We start from the raw sequence: 20,573 nt of genomic DNA on the forward strand, positions 1-20,573 counted from the left end.
TGCAGAATGCAAAGGGGACTCACTGGCACTTCTCACGTACATTGGGCAACAGTGGAATTCAATCCCCAAAGCCCCAAAATAACATTTAAGAAGACTGATATTTGATTTATTCAGTCACATATTGTTTTAAAATAATAAATCCTCTAACGTGCCTTGAGCAACACCATGGGAGATCTCTAGTTGAAGTATAGTACAGAATATAGTAGACAGTATAGAAATACAGTAATGAATACAGTAGAAATAGGGAGGCATGGTGGCATAATGGTTAGCACTGCCGCCTCACAGTGCAAGGAACCCGGGTTCAATTCCAGCCTTGGGTGACTGTGTGCAGTTTGTACTTCATCCCCATGTCTGTGTGGGTTTCCTCTGGGTGCTCCGGTTTCCTCCCACAGTCCTAAGATGTGCAGTATAGCTGGATTTGTCATGCTAAAATTGCCTCTTAGTGTCCAGGGGTGTACGGGTTATGTGGCGTTACTGGCACAGGGCGGGCGACTGGGCCTAGGTAGGGTGCTCTTTCAGAGGGTCAGTGCAGACCTGATGGGCCGAATGGCCTCTTTCTGCATTGTGGAGATTCTATGATGAAAAGAAACATTCAAGATAATACTATGCATAAAATATGATAATACTGTTAATAAACTGTAAAGATCATTTGTTTTAAAAATGATAATCTAGTGATTCACTTGGACAGTAAAGATTCAGGTTAATTGACTGTTGTAACCTCCCACATAGCAGATAATGCACTTCAAAGTTATTTGTTGCATGTTAAGAACTTTGAGATATGGGGCAGGATTCTCTCGCGGCAGAGTGTCCACCCTGTCGTAAACGGGCCGACCCCACGACTAATTCTGGGCCGCAAAAGGGGCCAGCAGGGCACTAGAGTGGTTCCGGCCGCTCCAGCTGCTGATCCCGGCTTGAACTGGGCGCTGCGGGATCCGCGCATGCGCAGTGGTACCGGCACCAACGCGCGCATGCGCAGTGCCTTCCTTCAATGCGCCGGCCCCGATGCAACATGGCACAGGGCTACAGAGGCCGGCGCGGAAGAAACAAAGCCCCCCACCAGAGAGGCCCCCCCCCAAGGGTCGGACCCCTCTTCCCCCCACAGGCCACCCCCACGACCCTTCCACGCCGTGTTCCTGCTGGCTGAGAGCAGGTGTGGAGGGGGCCAGCGAGACTCGGTGTTTTAACAACGGTCGCTTGGCCCATCCCGGGCCGAGAATCGGCGGGCCAGCCGTGTAGAGCGGCCCCCGACCAGCGCCGCGCCAACCATGCCGGCGCCAATGGCACTGATTCTCTGCACTGCGGAGATTCGCGGGGCGGCGTGGCGCGATTCGCGCCGGTCGCAGGGATTCTCCGGCCTGGCCCCGGGCTGAGAGAATCCAGCCCATGATAAGCTGTTCTGTAAACGATGGTCTTCATTTCAAGAAAACTATTGTTAAAAATGGTATGATTATGAAACCTGAACCTTCCACAGACAATTTATAATGTTCTATTGTGGAGATGATTCAAACAATTCAATCTCTGAGCAAAGATTCTGAAAAATACATGCCACCTCTTAAATGGTAAATCAGCAAAGTGTCAGGATATCTATCCAATACAATGCATCCTAGACCTGGGCATGGTATCTGCAAATTTTCAATAATTCGGAAACCATGCTCCATACAGCATGTGACTATGCGATCCTGCACTTATCCTTGTAACCTTCTATTCTCCTCCTTACCAGACATTCATACAGCTTTGATTTAAACATGTTTAACTGACACAGCACTAACTTGAAGGGCGTGGTTTTCCAGCCTTGTTCCGCTCTCGCTCAAGCGAAACGAGGCCAATGAATAACAGGAGAGGCCGAAAACGAGAACGCACCAGGCGCCAAACAGTTTGCGATGCAACCGGCTGCTCCCATCGTCGAAATCGGGATCTCGCTGTAGCATGGCTAGAAACCAATTATCACTACTTGGGCCCTATTTCCATTCAATCAATGGGAGGGACCCCATATCCAATGGCCTCCCATGATTCATTAGTTCTCCCATCAAGTGGTCACAGTGGTGCTTCAGAGAGTCGTGAACACCGCCCAGTCCATCACACGAACCTGCCTCCCATCCATTGACTCCATCTACACCTCCCGCTGCCTGGGGAAAGCGGGCATTATAATCAAAGACTCCTCCCACCCGGCTTACTCACTCTTCCAACTTCTTCCATAGGGCAGGAGATACAGAAGTCTGAGAACACGCACGAACAGACTCAAAAACAGCTTCTTCCCCACTGTCACCAGACTCCTAAATGACCCTCTTATGGACTGACTTCATTAACTCTACACCCTGTATGCTTCTTCCGATGCCAGTGTGTTGCCCTATTATGTATTTTCTTTTCTTCCCTTTTCTTCCCATGTATTTAATGATCTGTTGAGCTGCTCGCAGAAAAATACTTTTCACTGTACCTCGGTACACGTGACATTAAACAAATCCAATCCAATCCAATCCAATCCAATTAGTACTCCTTTTGAAAAATGTGAACGTGGTGGATGGGGTTCCACGGGGAGCCGAGGAGGTGAGTAGCCATCTTTGTTCGCAGGCAAAAAGCCTAGGGGCCAGAGAGTGGGTGATGGGCGAGTGCTAAGGGGCAGAGCGAGACGCCTGGAAAGATGGGCCAAGGTTTCGGAGGTCGGAAGCATAGTGGAGGAAAGTGACAGAAGCATCATACAAGTTGTACTCGAGGGTTTTTAATGTGTCACAGGTGTCTTACAATTTCCCACACCCGATGGTGCCGGCCCAATCTCACCACCACCCCCTACCCCCCCTTCACCCCCTACCGACTCCCGTCCCACCCTCTGTCCCCTCCCCCAGTGCACTCAATGATCTTTGATGTGCTTGGCCTTCATTGCTCTACCGCATATCTAGGTGTCTCCCCAGGACACACACCTGAGGTGGAGGCAGCCAGCTGCTTACCTCATTCCATGGTCTTCGATGCCCATGGTGGGCATCGTCTGGGGCCTCTGGGGTTGGAGGGCCCCAGTGTACCTGTTGTCGACACATGCACAGCAGTGCTGTCCTATCTCGTGCACTGACCTCGAGACGCGGCCTCATCATAGGGGTAGAACTCGGGGGAGCTGGTGGCCACCATCACCATTCCTTGGGATGGGTCTAGGTGCCTTCTCCTCCCGGTCGGTGCCCATAGGGCCCTGGGGTTCACCTTGGGATGGAGGGGTAGCTGGTTCCAGCCCCAGCTGCCCCTGCATCATCTGCCTCTGCCAGCCCTGGCGGCACCCCGATGTCAGCACCAAGCTGTTGACGCCCTCAGCGATGCTCCTCAGTGATTGAGCCATGCTCTGCAGCACCTCGGCAATGCCCACCTGCAATTGGGCCAAGCTCCTCTGCACCTCGGCCATCCCCATCTGAGAGCGGGACATGTCCCGCAGCATCTCATCAAGCTCCACCTGGTACTGGATCACATCCCCCAGCGAGGTGGACATTCTGCTGAGCCCCTCAGCCATGGCCGTCACCAACTGTGCGATGCCTTGGACACCTTCACTCATGGTGCCGACGTCGAGCACCAGGCTCTCCAATGCGATTGTCACCCTAGCAGTGTTGGCCGCAGTGCCACGCATTGCCGGTAACATCTCCTGCTCGCATAGCCTCTGGAACTCCTCTAATCAGCTGACATCTCCCTCTGAATGTGCTGACTGCACCCTAACGTCTCCATCAGCTCCAGGTAACCCTGTTCCAGGGGCTCAAATTCAGGCTGAGATCCAGCTGGGTTCTGGGATCCAGCAGACCTCCGACTACTGTCTCGCCTGGGCGTTCCTGCCTCCACCTAATGTTCCTCAGCAGCAACGTGGTGCTCACCAGATTGTGCCCCAGAAGACTGACAAATGTTTTCCACCGAAGTGCATGTATCTGCACTGGTGCAGGGTGGGGATCTCAGCTGTGACACCTTGATCGTGTATTCCTTGGAGCTCCCCTCCAAGATTTTCTCCTGGGAGGCTGGAGAGGGGGCCAACCAGGATGGGCCGTTGACTGGAGGACCTGCGGGAGAATGGACATGTGGTCAGTGGGAGGGATGGGTCAGTCAGTAAGGCAATAACAACTCACGTTTGACAGGTCCCTCTGGTGGGGCCTGTTGGTTCCTCACCTTTGCGGCATCCGCCAAACTCTGCGCTGGTGACTTCTGTCCTCGGCCACCCCAGCCACCTCCAGGGCCCGTTGGTGTTGAGGATTCTTAAGTCCGGCACGCCACCGCCAGTCTGGGCCCTCTCCCGATGATTGTGCAAGAGCTTCTCCTACGGAGAGACAGAAAGGGCACCATTAGCCACACGCGTGGTTCACAATGGTGGGGGGGGAGGTGTGTGTGAAGGAATGGTTAGCGGGGTGGAAGGGAGAGTGGGGGTGAAGGGAGGGTTGTGGGCCGCATGGAGACTTAGGGGGGTGGATGCTCACGTGGGGGTGGAATAGTCTCGAGGGTGGGGGGGGGGGGGCGGTGGTGGGGGACGTTGGTGTCTACTCACCCATGCTGCCCGGTGTAGATCATTGACCTTCTTACGGCATTGAAGGCCAGTCCTCCTGCTCACGCTCTCAGAATTTACAGCTGCTGTCACCTCGTCCCAGGCAGCACTGGCTGCCCTATGGCTCACACTCCAGGGTCCTGGAGAGAACAGGACATCTCTCCTGGCCTCCACCGCGTCTAGAAGCCTGGCCAGGTCCACATTGCTGAATCTTGGGCATGGTCTTCTTGGCGCCATGGTTGCGAGCTGACTGGATTTGGCTGTGCAAGATCTTTTTAATTGCTGCTCGACCCCCTTGTTAGCGAGGGGGAGGGGTTGGGGTTGGTGAGCGCAGTCCGGCGAATTAACCTGCGAGCTTCATTTGTGGCAAGGTGCCCGTGGCGTCTCATTAAGAGGACCAATTAGCTGTGAATAGCTTTGCCGGCCTCGCTGGGCCGAGCGCTGGGAAGCCCGCGGCTGTTTCCGCTCACTACCATCTTTCTGGAAAATCGTGCCCAAAGTCTTGTTAATGCTCAAATTACTTGTGTTACTTAATGGAGTATTCACAAACAAAATTAAACAATGCATGTGTGTTGTGTTATGTACTCTGGGATAATACAGGCTGCAACTGGATGCAGCTTTAACTAAAAGATACTCCAGACCTTGAAGTTAGTTCAATCTGATTTATTGAACCAGTAGTACAGTTAGCACAGTTCTCTATGAGTTTGACTCTCTGCTAACCTAAGTGTGGTTACTCTGTCTGACTGAACCAGACTAGCTCTTAGCCACATGCTGGAGGTGTGATACTGTACATACATCCTGACTCACCCTGTAGATGTTCATCAGTGGAAAGAGGCGGAGTGTGAGTGCCGCGTGCCTTTTATAGTGAGATACCACTCCTGAGTGTCCTGCCTGCTCATTGGTCATGTCTTGTTCTCTGTGTTCATTAGCTGCCTGCCTGTGCCTGTCTGTATATCATTATCTGCATGTCTGCATATCACGACATCTCCCCTTTTTTTAATGTTTTGTTGGCATATGGGAACGTACTTACATGTGGTGGCATATATTAACATATTTACAAGCGGTGACAGATGTGAACGTAATTACATGTGAAGACAGCTGTCTAATGTGAGAAAACAGAACATAGCAAGCAAAACAAATGTTCATAAGTCCAGTCTCTGGGGCTTGCGTCTGATCCTTATCGACCGCCGGAGATGTGGTGGTGGGGACGACGGCGCCTTGACAGGCGGGATGGAAGCCTGACTGGTGGTCTCGTAGTTCAAGGTATTAGGAGGTGGCAAAACAACGGACGGAAAGGGAGAAGAAAGCAGTTACGGGCAGGCAACTTTGCGCAGTACCCATCTGTTTCGTCATACAACAGAACCATCAGCTATACGTACAACATACGAGCGGTTCGCAGCCTGTCGAACAACGACAGCTGGAGCAGACAAGCCACCATCCGGTATCTTGATCCTGACAGTGTCTGCCGGGGATAATACGGGCATAATCGGTGGCATGAGCATCATAGCCCTGCCTTTGCTGGTTTCGGAGCTGCTGCACCTTCTGCAGCACCGGGAGGTGATCCAGGTTGGGCAAGTGTATGGCTGGAAGTGTCGTCCGCAGGTCCCTGTTCATCAGGAGTTGAGCCGGTGACATGCCAGTGGACAGTGGGGTCACCCTGTATGCAAGCAGCGTGAGGTAGATGTCAGAAGCAGAATCCGCGGCCTTGCAGATGAGCTGTTACACAATGTGCACCCCTTTTTCAACCTTCCCATTGGACTGCGGATAGTGTGGGCTGGAAGTGACATGTTTGAAGTGGTATGACTTGGCAAACATAGACCACTCTTGGCTGTTGAAGCACGGGCCATTGTTACTCATGACACTGAGTGGGATACCATGCCTGGAGAACGTCTCCTTACAGGCCTTGATGACAGTCCGAGATGTGAGCTCTGAGAGCTGCACAACTTCAGGGTAGTTGGAGAAATAGTCAACAATCAACACGTGGCCACGGCCATTCGCATGAAAGAGGTTGATGCCAACCTTAGACCACGGGGAGGTCTCGATTTCATGCTGCTGGAGCGTCTCCTTGCCCTGCGCTGGCTGGAAGCATTGACAGGTCGCACAGTTGAGGACCATGTTCGAGATGTCCTGGCTAATACCGGGCCAGTAAACAGCCTGCCTGGCTCTGCGTCTGCACTTCTCGACTCCCAGGTGTCCCTCATGGATTTGGCGGAGCACCAAGCTCTGGAGACTGAGTGGAATGACAATCCGGTCCAGCTTGAGGAGGATATCATCAATCACTGTCAGGTCGTCCTTTACATTGTAAAATTGAGGGCACTGCCCATTCTGCCAACCATTGGCAAGGTGGTGCATGACACGCTACAAGAGCGGGTCTTTGGCTGTCTCCTCGCGGATACGAACCACCTTCTCATCAGACGCCGGGAAGGGTGCTAGCACACAGCTGCACCTGTGATTCAATCTGCCGGATGATTTCCAGTGGTTCACTAGGCAAGGTGATGGAGTGGGACAATGCATCAATGATGATGAGCTCCTTGCCAGGCGTGTACACTCAGTCAAAGTCGTGCCTTCTGAGTTTGAGGAGGATGCGCTGCAACCGAGGCGTCATGTCGTTCAGGTCCTTGTGGATAATGTGGACCAGGGGCCTATGATCCGTCTCAACAGTGAATGTCAGCAGGCCGTAGACATAGTCGTGAGACTTGAGAATGCCAGTGAGAAGACCCAGGCATTCCTTCTCTATTTGCGCATACCTTGTTTTGGTGGGCGTCATGGCCCTCGATGCGTAGGCTACCCGTGCGAGGATGAAGTGTCATCACGTTGAAGCAGCACCGCACTGATACCATCCTGGCTCGCATCTGTCGAGATCTTCGACTGCCTGTCTGGGTCGGAAAATGCCAATACGGATGGAGTCGTGAGCATGGCTTTCAGCTCCAACCACTCTGCCTGATGTGCTGCCTTCCACTCAAAGGCAGTGGACTTTTTCACCAGCTTTCGTAGGGCCGTGGTGTGTGAGGCCATGTTTGGGATGAACTTGCCCAGAAAATTGACCATGCCCAGGAAGCGCAATACTGCCTTCTTGTCTTCAGGAACCTCCGTGGCTTTGATGGCCTTGACCTTGTCTGTGTCCGGGCGCACGCCCTGCTGAGAGATCTGGTCACCCAGGAACTTGAGTGTTGACATGCCAAAGAAACATTTGGACCTGTTCAGCTTCAGGCCATTGGCATGGACATAGCGGAATACCTGCTGGAGACAGGAAACATGCTCTTCAGGGGTCGTGGACCATATGATGATGTTGTCCACGTACACACGAACCCCTTCAATGCCCTCCATCATCTGCTCCATGATGCAATGGAAGATGTCCGATGCCGAGACAATGCCAAACGGCATGCGATTATAGCAGTATCTGCCAAACGGTGTGTTGAAGGTGCAGAGCCTGCTGCTGGACTCATCCAGCTGGATTTGCCAAAATCCATGTGACGCATCTAACTTGGTGAAAAAACGTGCGTGTGCTATCTCACTGGTGAGTTCTTCCCGCTTCGGGATGGGGTAGTGTTCACGCATTATATTCTTATTGAGATCCTTGGGATCAATGCAGATGCGCAGGTCTCCCGAAGGCTTTGAACACATACCATCGAGCTGACCCAGTCAGTCGGTTCGGTTACCTTGGAAATGATGCCCTGTTGATGAAGATCCTTGAGCTGTGCCTTCAGGAGCTCCCTCAGCGGAGCCGGGAGCCGGCGTGGTGCGTGGACCACTGCCTTGGCATCAGGTCGTAGCAGAATCTTGTATCGATATGGCAGCGTGCCCATCCCATCGAACACATCCGGATACTGAGCGAGGATGTCGTCAATGCCGGCCTGAAGATCCACATTGGAGGATGTTGTTGTGTAAACCCGCTGCAAGAGGTTCAGCTGCTTGCAGGCATGCGCGCCAAGTAGGGATGCCCTGTCTGGCTTAACAATTTCAAAATGTAACCGTGCATGGGTGCTCCGATTGGGGACGAGTAGATGGCAGGATCCCAGTGCCGTGATGGCATTTCTGTTGTAGTCCAGGAGCCTGCAGGCTGCTGGAAGAACCTTGGGGGGCTTCTTGGTGCGTTTGAAATCTGCCTGTGAGAGGAGGTTGGCAGAAGCACCTGTGTCCAGCTTAAACTGGATGGAGCAGTGGTTGACCTGCATCACCGCATGCCATTCGTCCGCAGAATCCACAGCGAGGATGGATTGAATTTGTGATGAGTTGGATGTGGCTCGAAGATTTAATTGGTGTCCATTTCACAGTGACTGTCAAACTTGTCCAGGATGGTCTGAAACTTTGTCTTGTCCTGGACTTCGGTGAAGTGAAAAGTTGAAGAGTTCGATGGCTTGATCACCCGCTGTTGAGAGGAGAAGCGCAATCTTCCTTGCATCAGACTCACCGACGAGGTCTGAAGCTTCGATGTACAGCAGAAACTTTTGCTTGAATGTCCGCCAGTTGGCACTGAGATTACCGGAGGTCCTGAGCTGGTGAGGAGCCTGAATCTTCTTCATGGTGCCGGGATACATTCGCTGGTCGTCACGGAAGGGACTGAGGTAAACCACCTAGATTAAGCAGTCTCCTGGTAGCATGTCATGTTATGTACTCTGGGATAACACAGGCTGCAACTGGATGCAGCTTTAACCAAAAGATACTCCAGACCTTGAAGTTAGTTCAATCTGATTTATTGAACCAGTAGCACAGTTAGCACAGTTCTCTATGAGTTAGACTCTCTGCAAAAATAAGTGTGGTTACTCTGTCTGACTGAACCAGACTAGCTCTAAGCCACGTGCTGGAGGTGTGATACTGTAAATACATCCTGACTCACTCTGATGTTCATCGGTGGAAAGAGGCGGAGTGTGAGTGCCTCGTGCCTTTTATAGTGAGATACCACCCGAGTGTCCTGCCTGCTCATTGGTCATGTCCTGTTCTCTGTGTTCATTAGCTGCCTGTCTGTGCCTGTCTGCATATCATGACAACGTGTACCTCCTTCCTCCCAGAATTAAAGAAGTGAATGTGCCACATCTGGGGCGTCATTCTCCGACCCCCCGCCGGGTCGGAGAATGGCCGTTGGCCGCCGTGAATCCCGCCCCCGCCCCCGCCGAAGTCTCCGGTACCGGAGATTGGGCGGGGGCGGGAATCGGGCCGCGCCGGTTGGCGGGACCCCCCGTTCAATTCTCCGGCCCGGATGGGCCGAAGTCCCGCCCAGAAATTGCCTGTCCCGCCGGCGTAAATCAAACCTTGTATTTACCGGCAGGACCAGGCGGCGTGGGCGGGCTCCGGGGTCCTGGGGGGGGGGGCGCGGGGCGATCTGACCCCGGGAGGTGCCCCCATGGTGGCCTGGCCCGCGATCGGGGCCCACCGATCCGCGGGCGGGCCTGTGCCGTGGGGGCACTCTTTCCCTTCCGCCTCCGCTACGGCCTCCACCATGGCGGAGGCGGAAGAGACTCTCCCCACTGCGCATGCGCGGGAAACTTTCAGCGGCCGCTGACGCTCACGCGCATGCGCCGGGAAACTGTCAGCGGCCGCTGACGCTCCCGCGCATGCGCCGCATTTCCGTGCCAGCTGGCAGGGAAACAAACGCCATTTCCGCCAGCTGGCGGGGCGGAAATCCCTCCGGCGTCGGCCTAGCCCCTCAATGTTGGGGCTAGGCCGCCAAAGATGCGGAGCATTCCGCACCTTTGGGCCGGCGCGATGCCCGTCTGATTGGCGCCATCTTTGGCGCCAGTCGGCGGACATTGCGCCGTTGGGGGAGAATTTCGCCCCTGGTTAGTAAAGCGCACTATCAACTGATTTTTGGAGCAGCATTTTCCTTTATCTGCTGGAAATGGAATATTCACCCATCCGTGGATTGCCAGAAACAAACAGCAATATCTGGGCTGAGCATCGGTTGATGCGTGAGGTAGATATTTGCCGTTTCGTTTTTCTGAGTGGCTTATCACCAATGGGACAACGAAAAATTCACTGTTGTTGCAACACTAAAATGTTTACTGCTACGTAAGGGGCCAGCAACATATCAAATTTGCTAAGATTTAAAAATAAACAGCATTGAGTTCCCATATTCCTGGATGGTTCTATGGACATTTAGTTAGTTAAAGGCAAAGGCAGACTGGCATATCAGCACCCAATATAGAGGGCGGGATTCTCTCTTTTGGGGACTAAGTTTCCACTCCCGCCGGAAAACGGGCTAGAATCACTCCGGACATTTTCCTAGAAAGTCCGGGGTGATTCTCTGTTCTCCATCGGGCTAGCACAGCCCCGGCGTGCATCCCGCAGCTCTGGCTGATGGCAGGGCCTGCTGCCCAGGCTTCGCATGCATGCGGCTTCCACAAGCAGGTCTGCGCATGCGCGCGGCTTCCCACTTCGGCGCGGGCGACGCTAACATGGCGGATGGAGACGGGGGACCGTGCAGAGGAAGGTAGGTCCTGCTCCGATCACGATGGCCCACCGATTGGTGGTCCCCGATTGTGGGTCTGCCCATCGCTGAGGGCCTCCCCCAGAGTCCCCCCCCCTTCCCAGGAACGCCACCATCGGCGCGTGTGCGAGCTCCCGGCGGGTGATATCAAATTAGAACCACGCCGGCGGGACTCTTCGGAGTTCGGCCCATCGAGCACCAGAGAATCGCCGCTGGGGGCTTTTTTGCACGGCACTTGACTGGCGGGCGATTCTCCGGTCCGCAGAGAATCGCGTCCCGGCGTCGGAGCAGCGTAGGCGGGGTTCTCGCGCCGCCCCGGCGATTCTCTGACCCGGCGTAGGGAGAATCCCGCAGCTTTAAAGCAGCAGCTAAAGCAATCGCTGCCAGCTCCGCCATTGCACACATGCACACATTGCTATAAACTGCTGGCAAAAGTTTTGCTCAGGTAAATTAAATCATGAAAACTCCTGCGTGAAGCATGATTCACCTCTATTCCTATCATTCCATTAGAGTGCTCATGACAAGAGAGAATGAATATTCACAAGGCACTTTATTGGCTCCAAGCATACTGCTTTATCGTTCAATTTGCCCCAATACCCAAGACCCTGAGATGGAAGCAGTAGACTCAAAGGCTGAGAGATTGCTCTGGTGTCTGCACTCACCATGAAATGAGCAGCAAATGAGTAAGACCCGTAACTTAAAATATAAGTTTGACAAGAGTGAAAAACAATGGTGATTTTCACTTTGGGCAAGGGTGGGAAGCTGACGGTTGCAGAATGACCACCCATTAGACACGCAACTCAATTTCTCTCTTTAACTTCAATGGAACTGAAAATTATACAGAGTGTATAACAAAGTAACAAAGGTGAGTAGCAGTAAGCAATGAAGAATTCAGAACCACCTTGAAGCTGACATTAATAGATTGGCTGGACGCAATGCTCTAGTTGAGGCTGAACTAGTGTTTCACACAAGTTTAACTTAACGTCCTTGCTTTTGTACTCTCTGCCCTTACTGATAAAGCCCAGAATGCCAATTGCTTTATTAATTGCTCTGTCACCCTGTCCTGCCACCTTCAATGATTTATTCACACATACACCTACTTTAGAATGATACCCTTTATTTTATCTTGTCTCTCTGCATTCTTCTGACCAAAGTGAATCAAACCACATTTCTTTGCATTAAATTTCATCGGCCAGCGCACTAACCTGTCTACATTCTTTTGAAGTTCTGCACTATCCTCCTCACAGTTCACAATACCTCCAAGGTTTGTATCATCTGCAAATATATATTTTTTTGCCCTGTACAACAAGCTCTAGGTCATTAATATGGAGCAAGAATCCTACCACCAAACCCAAGGGAACTCCATTATAGACCGTCTAAGAGTCTTGAAAACAACCATCGACCACTACTCAACACCTCTGTCAAATCATATTTTAACATAGTTCTCTTTAAGGAGAACAGGCCATAGATGCTCCAATCTATCCACATAACGGAAGTTCTTGATCCCTTGAACCATTCTCGCAAATATTTTCTGCATCCTCACCAAAGCCTTCAAATCTTTCCTAATGTCTGGTGCCCAGAATTGGACCCAATGCTCCAGTTGAGGCCAAACTAGTATCCTCTACAGGTTTATCCTAACCTCCTTGCTTTTGTACATGGCCTTATCTATAAAGCTCAGGATCCCACATGCCTTTTAACCACTTTTTTAACCTTCAACTTTCAACAATTTGTGCTCCTGTACCCCAGGTCTCTCAGTTCACTCTCAGAAAATGGTTCAGGATATCATGTCTGATCTTGACCTATAACTGCAGCCTTCTGAAGACCACCTGCTGCCTGCAGGATCTGGTGAGAACATATTACATGCCTCATTCAACTTTTTGTCTCTGGATCCTTCGGGCTCTGCACAGACATACCCAGAATCTCTTAATCAGCAGCACACAAATGGCCACGTCAGGTTACTTGTGGTTTGATTGTCATGGCCAATATTTATGCCAATTTTGCCACTAATTATGCCAGTCGAGATGAATTAGCACTTGGCTTTGTGGCCCTGACTGCATCCTACAAGTGCAATGTGCCACTGAATTCACACACATGCCAATTAAGGAATCGCAGAACAATCAGGAGTATTCATTAATTGTAAGGGCTTCCGCTCCATCAAAGTTCAACTGGTGTGAAGCAAAGAAAAAGATGTTCACGCAGGCTTGCAATTAATTCCTGGGGAGCTCCAATGATGCTTTCTCCGTGTGACAGTTTGTCCTCCCTGAACTCTTCACACCTGGATAGACTAAAGAGGCAGCTGCTAGGAAACAAGGGATGCTCACTACAAACATAGCTCATGACACCCATCAAAAACCAAACCACTGAAGCCCACAAGCACTAAAATGAATATCATGTAACCACTGTGCAATTGAACAGGCCTATTGCATGCTAAAGGTGCACTTTAGGTGCCTGGACAGATCTGGAGGAACACTATAATGAATACCGCCCAGGGTCTCCACAATGGTGCTGGTTGACTGTGGTCTGCACAGGATTATTTTACAGTGGGGCTTAGAGGGACAAAAGCTCAGGTTGTCTGGGCAGGAGGAGGAAGAAGAGGAGGTAACTCACCACCAGATGCTCACATTACAAGGTTCACTTTGGTTGCACTTGTGATCCCAAGTCACCAGAAAACACAATGGCCACTCTTCTGCTTACATCCCCCCACCCCACCATCCAACTGACACAAAGCAGTCTTGCAAGCAGCCAGCCACCTTTTCAACATCCTCCATTGGTCCCTATTAATTCATGTCTGCACATCAATCAGGAACAACTTAGAAAGCATGCTGTCTTGGAGTTCACCCACCGGCCTTAATAGTGTGGTGAGAACGGATGCATTCAATTAGGATGCCGCCTCCCAGTAGTTTGTGCCAGCAAGTATGTTGATGACATGGGATGACTCGATGTCAGGTCAATGTCCAAGTCAGGGCCCTGATACTACATTGTATACTTAATGCAATTACAAACCTTTATTTTTCTATTACTCCATTGTGGTGCAACCTGTGTGGCTTTAGTTGAGGTAGAGCTAAGCTGCTCAGCTCCTTGCTCTAACTGCTGAGATGTTCATGGCCAAAATCCTATGGCTCAACCATCGGGAAATGAAGCAATACAAGGGGTTCAGACTGAGAGGTGGCAGTGGATGACAATAGTAGAAGTGTTTTCAGTCAAGTCTCCACTTGGGAAAAGACTGCACCTCATTTCAGTGACAGTCCTCCTGGATGCATTGTTAGGAGCTGTGAGGAGTTTAGAGAGATACTGCTTCCAACCTCTGGGTTGATAAAGCTTTCATCTAACACCAAAAAGATGTGCTTAGAGGTAATGGAGGTGGTCAGCAGCTGGAGAGTGGCACAATGCTCCTGGATTCAAAGCATACAGCTATTTAAGATCTTAGCAAGTCACAAAAAGTGACACATTCATCTACAGGGAGTTTTAGCGTCCCTGACCATTGGAGCTGGGGAGTTGGAATTTTCAGCCACCTGATGACAAAATTAAACCAAAACAACCACACATCACATGACACTCAGTAACATTAACTTGATTTCAATAGTGAGTGAAGTATGAGCATCTCCATTATGCTTACTTCAACACTCGTATCTTACCAGGACCGAATCGTGTCCCACAACATCTCCACATGCACAGCAGCAATCAATGGAGGTTACTGATGACACTCCCTCAGAGGAGCTTCTGAGGATGCACCATCACAGGGGTCTTTCCAACCATGCACCAGCACAGATGCTCGTAGTTTAGCAAAACTCATAAGGGAGATAGTTGGGTTTTCATCTGAAAACTCACGTTTCATAAGCAAGCAAGAACAGATGGTAAAGATGGGGACAACAGTGAAGTGAGAACAGCCCTCTTTGTGCTCTGCTTGCCTGGACAATGCTGTACCCCAAGGGCCAATGATGAAAGGGAGAATCATTAAGCAGGAATGCAACAATGTGTGATGCACAGACATGCCTTCAAAGTGGACCTACCATGATTGCAGAGAGATGAGAGAGTCAGCTTGAAGCCTGATGGAGCTGATGTCACAAGCCATGGAGATGATGTCTTCTTCCATAGAGTGACCAGCACCTTGGGCTTTTGGCACCCACTGCCATATTTATATCTAGATTACTTGAATGAACTGGGTTTAAGTGGATCTGCACCAGTCACTGTACTGGTGCCAGTGCTCCAAGAAATTTAAGCCTTCCAATCCACTTTCTTAATCATGCATTTAACTTTCTAATAATCTGTTTGACTATATGCCAATATTCACGTGGCTGAGCTAGTAATCCAGAGATTATTGTCTTTGATTTTGTTGTTTCTAATTTGCATCATAGCTCCTTAAATTCTCTCAGCAGAACCTCATTCCTACTACTACCTATATAGTTAGTTTCTACATCGACAATGACAACTGGATCCCCCCATCCTGCTCCAAGTTCATCTCCAGCTGTAAGGAGATGTGCTTAACCAGGCAACACAGCCTTCAGATCTTTGGGCTGTCTCTGCAGACACAGCACCTTTGCTCAGGCCTCTGCTATATCCCATGCTGCTTCAACGTTACTCATCCCTCCCGCCACTTAGTGGCCTCGTATATCCTGATGTTGTTGTCAACTTGGCCATCCTAATTGCAGAATTTGTCCACACATGCAATAAGCACCTAGCCCTGAATGCTCCAATAGGTCGACCCCGCTTTCTGTTGTCCTCCACTTTGCCCTCGAATTTAATAATCTTTATTGTCACAAGTAGGCTTACATTAACACTGCAATGAAGTTACTGTGAAAACCCCCTGGTCGCCACATTCCGGCGCCTGTTCGGGTGCACAGAGTGAGAATTCAGAATGTCCAAATTACCTAACAGCACATCTTTCGGGACTTCAGCCGGAGGAAACCCACGCTGACACAGGGAGAACGTGCAGACTCTGCACAGTGACCCAAGCCGCAAATCAAACCTGGGATCCTGGAGCTGTGAAGCAACAGTGCTATCCACTGTGCTGCCCCCCTCTAGAGGAGGTCTCTGTAGTTCTTCAGCTCTAATGTAATGACCAAAACACTGACATTTTCTGTTCTGGATGTCACGTTCTTGAAATTCCAAGCGTCTCTTCTGTGGTCCTTTGGTATGTATGTGAAATTTTTAGCATATATCTCAGAATCCATATTTGATTCCAGATCATTCACTCATTTCTTCCTTGTATAATCCCTCTAGTTCTCCATTTCTCCAATTATTGTAACAAACGTGATTCTCCGTTATACTGTCGCCCGGGGGTTTTCCGACGGTGTGAGGCTGCCCCACCATGGGAAACCCCATTGACCGGCTGGCTTAACGGAGAATACCGCCAGCCGGTCAGGGCAGAAATGTGGCGCGGCGGGACGGAGAATCCTGCCCAAAAGCGATAAAAATTGAATCTGGACTCAAACCTGCCTGGTTTTAACAGGGTGGGGGCAACTAATCCGATCTTCCAGGGAGAGTGGTCATTATAATGAGGCTATGAGTCTTATCTGTATTCACCATGTAGAATTTAACTGTGGATGGCCAGGTCTTGTGAGCCAGTGTTCTTCAAAGTCGGGGAAGCGACCCGCGGGTGGATCGCGGGCGGATGTTGGGTGGGTCGTGGGGCCATTGTCCGCGGCGCTCCCGATCGCGCAAATCCCCACGCAGCAGCGGCCGCGAACATGTTAAAAAAAAAACTCGCCCGCATTGCGCATGTTCGCCGATAATCGGGCACGCATGCGCAGTGCGGCCGCTATTTTTTAAAACGGTTGCAGCTTTTTGTTTTACAAGTTCTGTCGTGGTTTTTATTCATTTATTTTATTCATTTATTCATTTACAAGTTCGGGGAGTTTTATTCATTTTTTCATTTATATTACTCATTTTATTTTTTTTACAAGTTCGGGGGGGGTTTATCTGATAAAATTTTACAGGAAAAAAATTCAGAACTTTGGACAGATGGAGACTCCATGGACTTTCCGACGCCAGAAGGCTTCACCTTCATCCAACAGGTTCCATTGGAGGAGCGTGTTCGAGGGCCAAAGGGACCCAAAACCATTTCCTCCATTTCTGTCAGCAGCAAACAAGGTAAGAGAAAATGATGAGTCGCGCAGGTCGGCCGGCGTGGGTCACGAAGGTCGGCCGGCGTGGGTCGTGAAGGTCGGCCGGGTTGGGTCCCGAAGGTTGGCCGGTTGGTAAAAATGGTTCCCCGGAAAAAAGGTTTGAAAAACACTGTTGTAAGCCTTGAGAGATGTCCCCATCCCCACCACACTGGCTATTAAACCCAGCTGAGAGCTGTCAGATCCAGCCGTAAGTACCTCTCCACCTACTGGCTCAGTCCAGTGTGCTCCCAGGTTCTAATCTCCAGACTTCAATTCTCCCCCTTCCAAGTTTTTGACTTTGCTCTCAACGAGGTTTGCGTCCTCACCCCTGCCTGAACTCTGACATAATGTCCCCACTGAGTCCTCTAATCTCCCCTCAAAACCTCCAATTGCCCCTACCAGCCCCTTCCCTCAATCCTCACACCCTTGGATTGAACTCTTTTGGACTAGAACAAAAATTACAGCAGATCTCCTTAGCAAAGTCTGCAATTATTCAGGCTTACTAAAATTCATGAAATTGCATAACAATAAAATTACACTCACCTCAAAACTCACTGAACCATTGTGATCTGTGTCAAAGGCATTAAACAGAAAGTGTGCATATGTGGATGCATCTGGAATGGAAAAAAGTAACTTTTTCAATAATCCTGTTGTAAAATATTATATATGCTATAAAATCTCCAATTGCGATAAATTTTATTGAAGCAGATTTGATGTCAAAGCGAATTGACATAATATTAAACATATAAAACAGAAGAGAAATGAAAACAAAGAGAACATTGACTCTCTCGTACCTTGTATATTTTTAATTTCATGTTGGGAAGTAAATCAACCTTCTAACTCATCACTTTTTGGTCATTGACATTTTCATTATCACTCTATTAAAAGTTATCAGGAGCTATTAACCAGAGTCACAATCTTTCTTGAGTTGATGGATGTTACAATGTCTGTTGTGCCAACAAACTAATGAATGATCCATCACGTAGACACTGCTGCTTCTGTGTTAGTTAAATGTGTTGCTAAGACAAGGCTGGTCTGCAGTTTTTGGGGCGACGTGGAGAATTTTAAGTAGTCTGTGGTTACTCTAGCTTTTACATACCAGGAGGCTGAAATTTGTTAAGGGTTACTCTGGTCTGGGAATCCCAACAGGACTAAGTAAGGGGCAGAAATTCTATCTAACCCTTATTTGGGAATCTGTGTCTCAGGAAGTGGGGGTGATGATGGAGACTTTTGACACTGGAAGGCCTTATATCCAAGGTGAGCAATTAAGGTTGAACGTGTACCTTAGAATTTTGATCTTGTGATAAAAGATCATGTGATATCACAAAAGATTACATGTAATCCCATAACACCTGCCTTCAATTTGCAATTTAACCGCACAAAATTATCCCACACTTTCTAAGCACTCCCCTTTAACTGTGTTCTATTTAGGAAGAAACCTGTGCACTCTGTTACTCTAGCTCAAAAACTAGCTCCGTAACACTGTGCTACAAAAGATGGAGGCCCTTCGAATGGGGAATTCAGTGTGTTCAGCTGCTTCTTTTGCGAGAAGACTGCTCACTCAGCTGTGCTATGGATGTGCCAAAATTTCCCAACTGGCCTGGCAATGATTATAGCAATGGCTTTGACAACACATATTGGAAGGTTGAACTATGCAGGTCCACTCAATGCATTTGCTTGCGAACCCCCCAACTCCACCACTCCATTTAAGTGGCCAACCATACAACTTTCAGGTGAGGTAATCTTGAGTAACCTCTGCTGTTGGAAGGTTTATGGGAGCACTGTGGAGTGTTTTTGGAGATGTTGTGGTGAAATGCTGGATTTGACAGTGAGTGTTGCTGCAGACGCACAGGAACAGCAGAGGGATTGGTGACTTGTCCACATAAAGGCTGTTGCAAAATGTTATGGGGTCTGCAACTGCAATGCTTCTAAGTTTGTAACATAATAGGGAGGTGAAAGAGATATTGCAGAGAAGGGAAGATTTATATGGAGTGAGGAGCAGGAAGAGGAGGAAGTAAGGAAGAGGCATCTGGGATGCCTTCACTCCAGAAGGGCCGCCCATTAGCACCTACTCAAATTCCAATTCTCTTTTGAGGGCTTCCTTTCACCCCCATTGCTGCACGATATCCCATTTTTCCATTCGTGTGCAATATCTCATCAAAACCCTGACTTCCGGGTGTCTTTGCCTGGCCTAGTATTTCAAACAGTGCTACCTCTGTGGCTGCAGAAAGATTAGTGGAAGGCTGCTGACTTTCAGTGAGGGCAGACTGCAAGTGGTCGAGCTGCTCTGGGCCTGAGCACCCATCTTTCGACTGCATGGGCATGCTATTAGCTGAGCCAGCTGGCTGATAGTAATAATAATGGTACAGAGAGAGGACAGCAAGCTCCCACTGCTTGGTGTTGCTGCCCATTTCCCTAGTACAGTGCTTCAGCAATATTAATAATCGATTTGAGGTCAGATTGGACTACGTCAAGAACTCTTTTGAGTGCTGGGATCCACAACCATGATGACAGCAGTCTAAGTCTGCTTGATAGTAAGTATGGATTTCATGATCGTCATCTGAGCTTCCACTGTAGAACTGAGATGTTGGGTGTTTCCCAACATTGCTGGAACGGAAGCTGAGACACTTGCCACAAGGAGCCCAATCATACGTTGGTCGCCAATGATGCCACAGAGTTGGCCACCACTTCGACAATGGAAAGGGAGATCTCTGCCTTGCTGGAGCTAGATTCCTCCATGTTTCTTGACTGTGACAACACTGTACGATAGGCCTGCCAATGAATCAGTATCTTGATGTGCATTTTCATCCGCTTCACCTCCCTGCAGCCCCATCACAGTCCTCAGCTGCAGAACCCATATATGGACTCATCCTCTGGGAAGCTAAGACACAAACTATCCTTTCCCTACAGCCTGAATGCAGCCTATTCATGTTCCATGCCTCGTGGTGTGCTGATTCCGATCCTACACTACTCTCTAAAGGTTGTGCAGAGTGCCGTTATCTGGGCTGGTAGCTGTGGAATCAAATGATGTGCTTCTTCATCAATGGTAATGCTCCTGCCCTTCTTCCAGAGGTTGCTGAGCGGGTGACAGTTTTTCGGTGTCTGAAAGCAAAACATCAGAAGGGAAAAGATGGTATGAAGGATGTGGGTTGGTTTGGAAAGTATGAGGTCCATAATCACAGCATCAGTAGATTGCACATCAAGCGATACAGAAGATGAGGGTGAGCTGGAGTGGGAAGGGTCATAAGACAGGAGCATACCACAATGCATAGTATTTTTCAATGATGTTGGATGCCAGTAACAGCTAGTCGTGAGATGCGAGAAACAGCTCCTCTGTAGGACTCGAGAGATGCTCTTGGCCTCCTCCATTTTTGCTCTGCCCTCGGCAGTTATGGGCCACCTTGTCTTGCAAGCGGGAGGGAAGAAAGTCAGTGACTGTATTGCAATTTGTGATGTCTCTTCCATGGCTGAAATTGTGAAGGCAGCAGGATGTGGGTGAGGTTGGTAGCATTCATGGTAGGGTAGAGTATCTAGATGCTAGGTGTGAATC

The 20,573-nt window shown here is 49.8% G+C and overlaps 1 protein-coding gene across 3 annotated transcripts in view; it reads right to left on the reverse strand.

Annotated features, from left to right (window-relative positions):
- kcnip4a (potassium voltage-gated channel interacting protein 4a) overlaps window positions 1–20,573 on the reverse strand; it is a 969,743-nt gene that overhangs the window by 29,819 nt on the left and 919,351 nt on the right. For all 3 annotated transcript variants that reach the window (XM_072496485.1, XM_072496484.1, XM_072496483.1), the window contains exon 4: window positions 17,567–17,637. In XM_072496485.1, coding sequence (XP_072352586.1) covers window positions 17,567–17,637 — 71 coding nt within the window. The remainder of the gene's footprint in view (window positions 1–17,566; window positions 17,638–20,573) is intronic.

This window comes from Scyliorhinus torazame, chromosome 3 (assembly GCF_047496885.1).
Source record: "Scyliorhinus torazame isolate Kashiwa2021f chromosome 3, sScyTor2.1, whole genome shotgun sequence".
In the NCBI taxonomy this organism is placed as follows: Eukaryota; Metazoa; Chordata; class Chondrichthyes; order Carcharhiniformes; family Scyliorhinidae; genus Scyliorhinus; species Scyliorhinus torazame.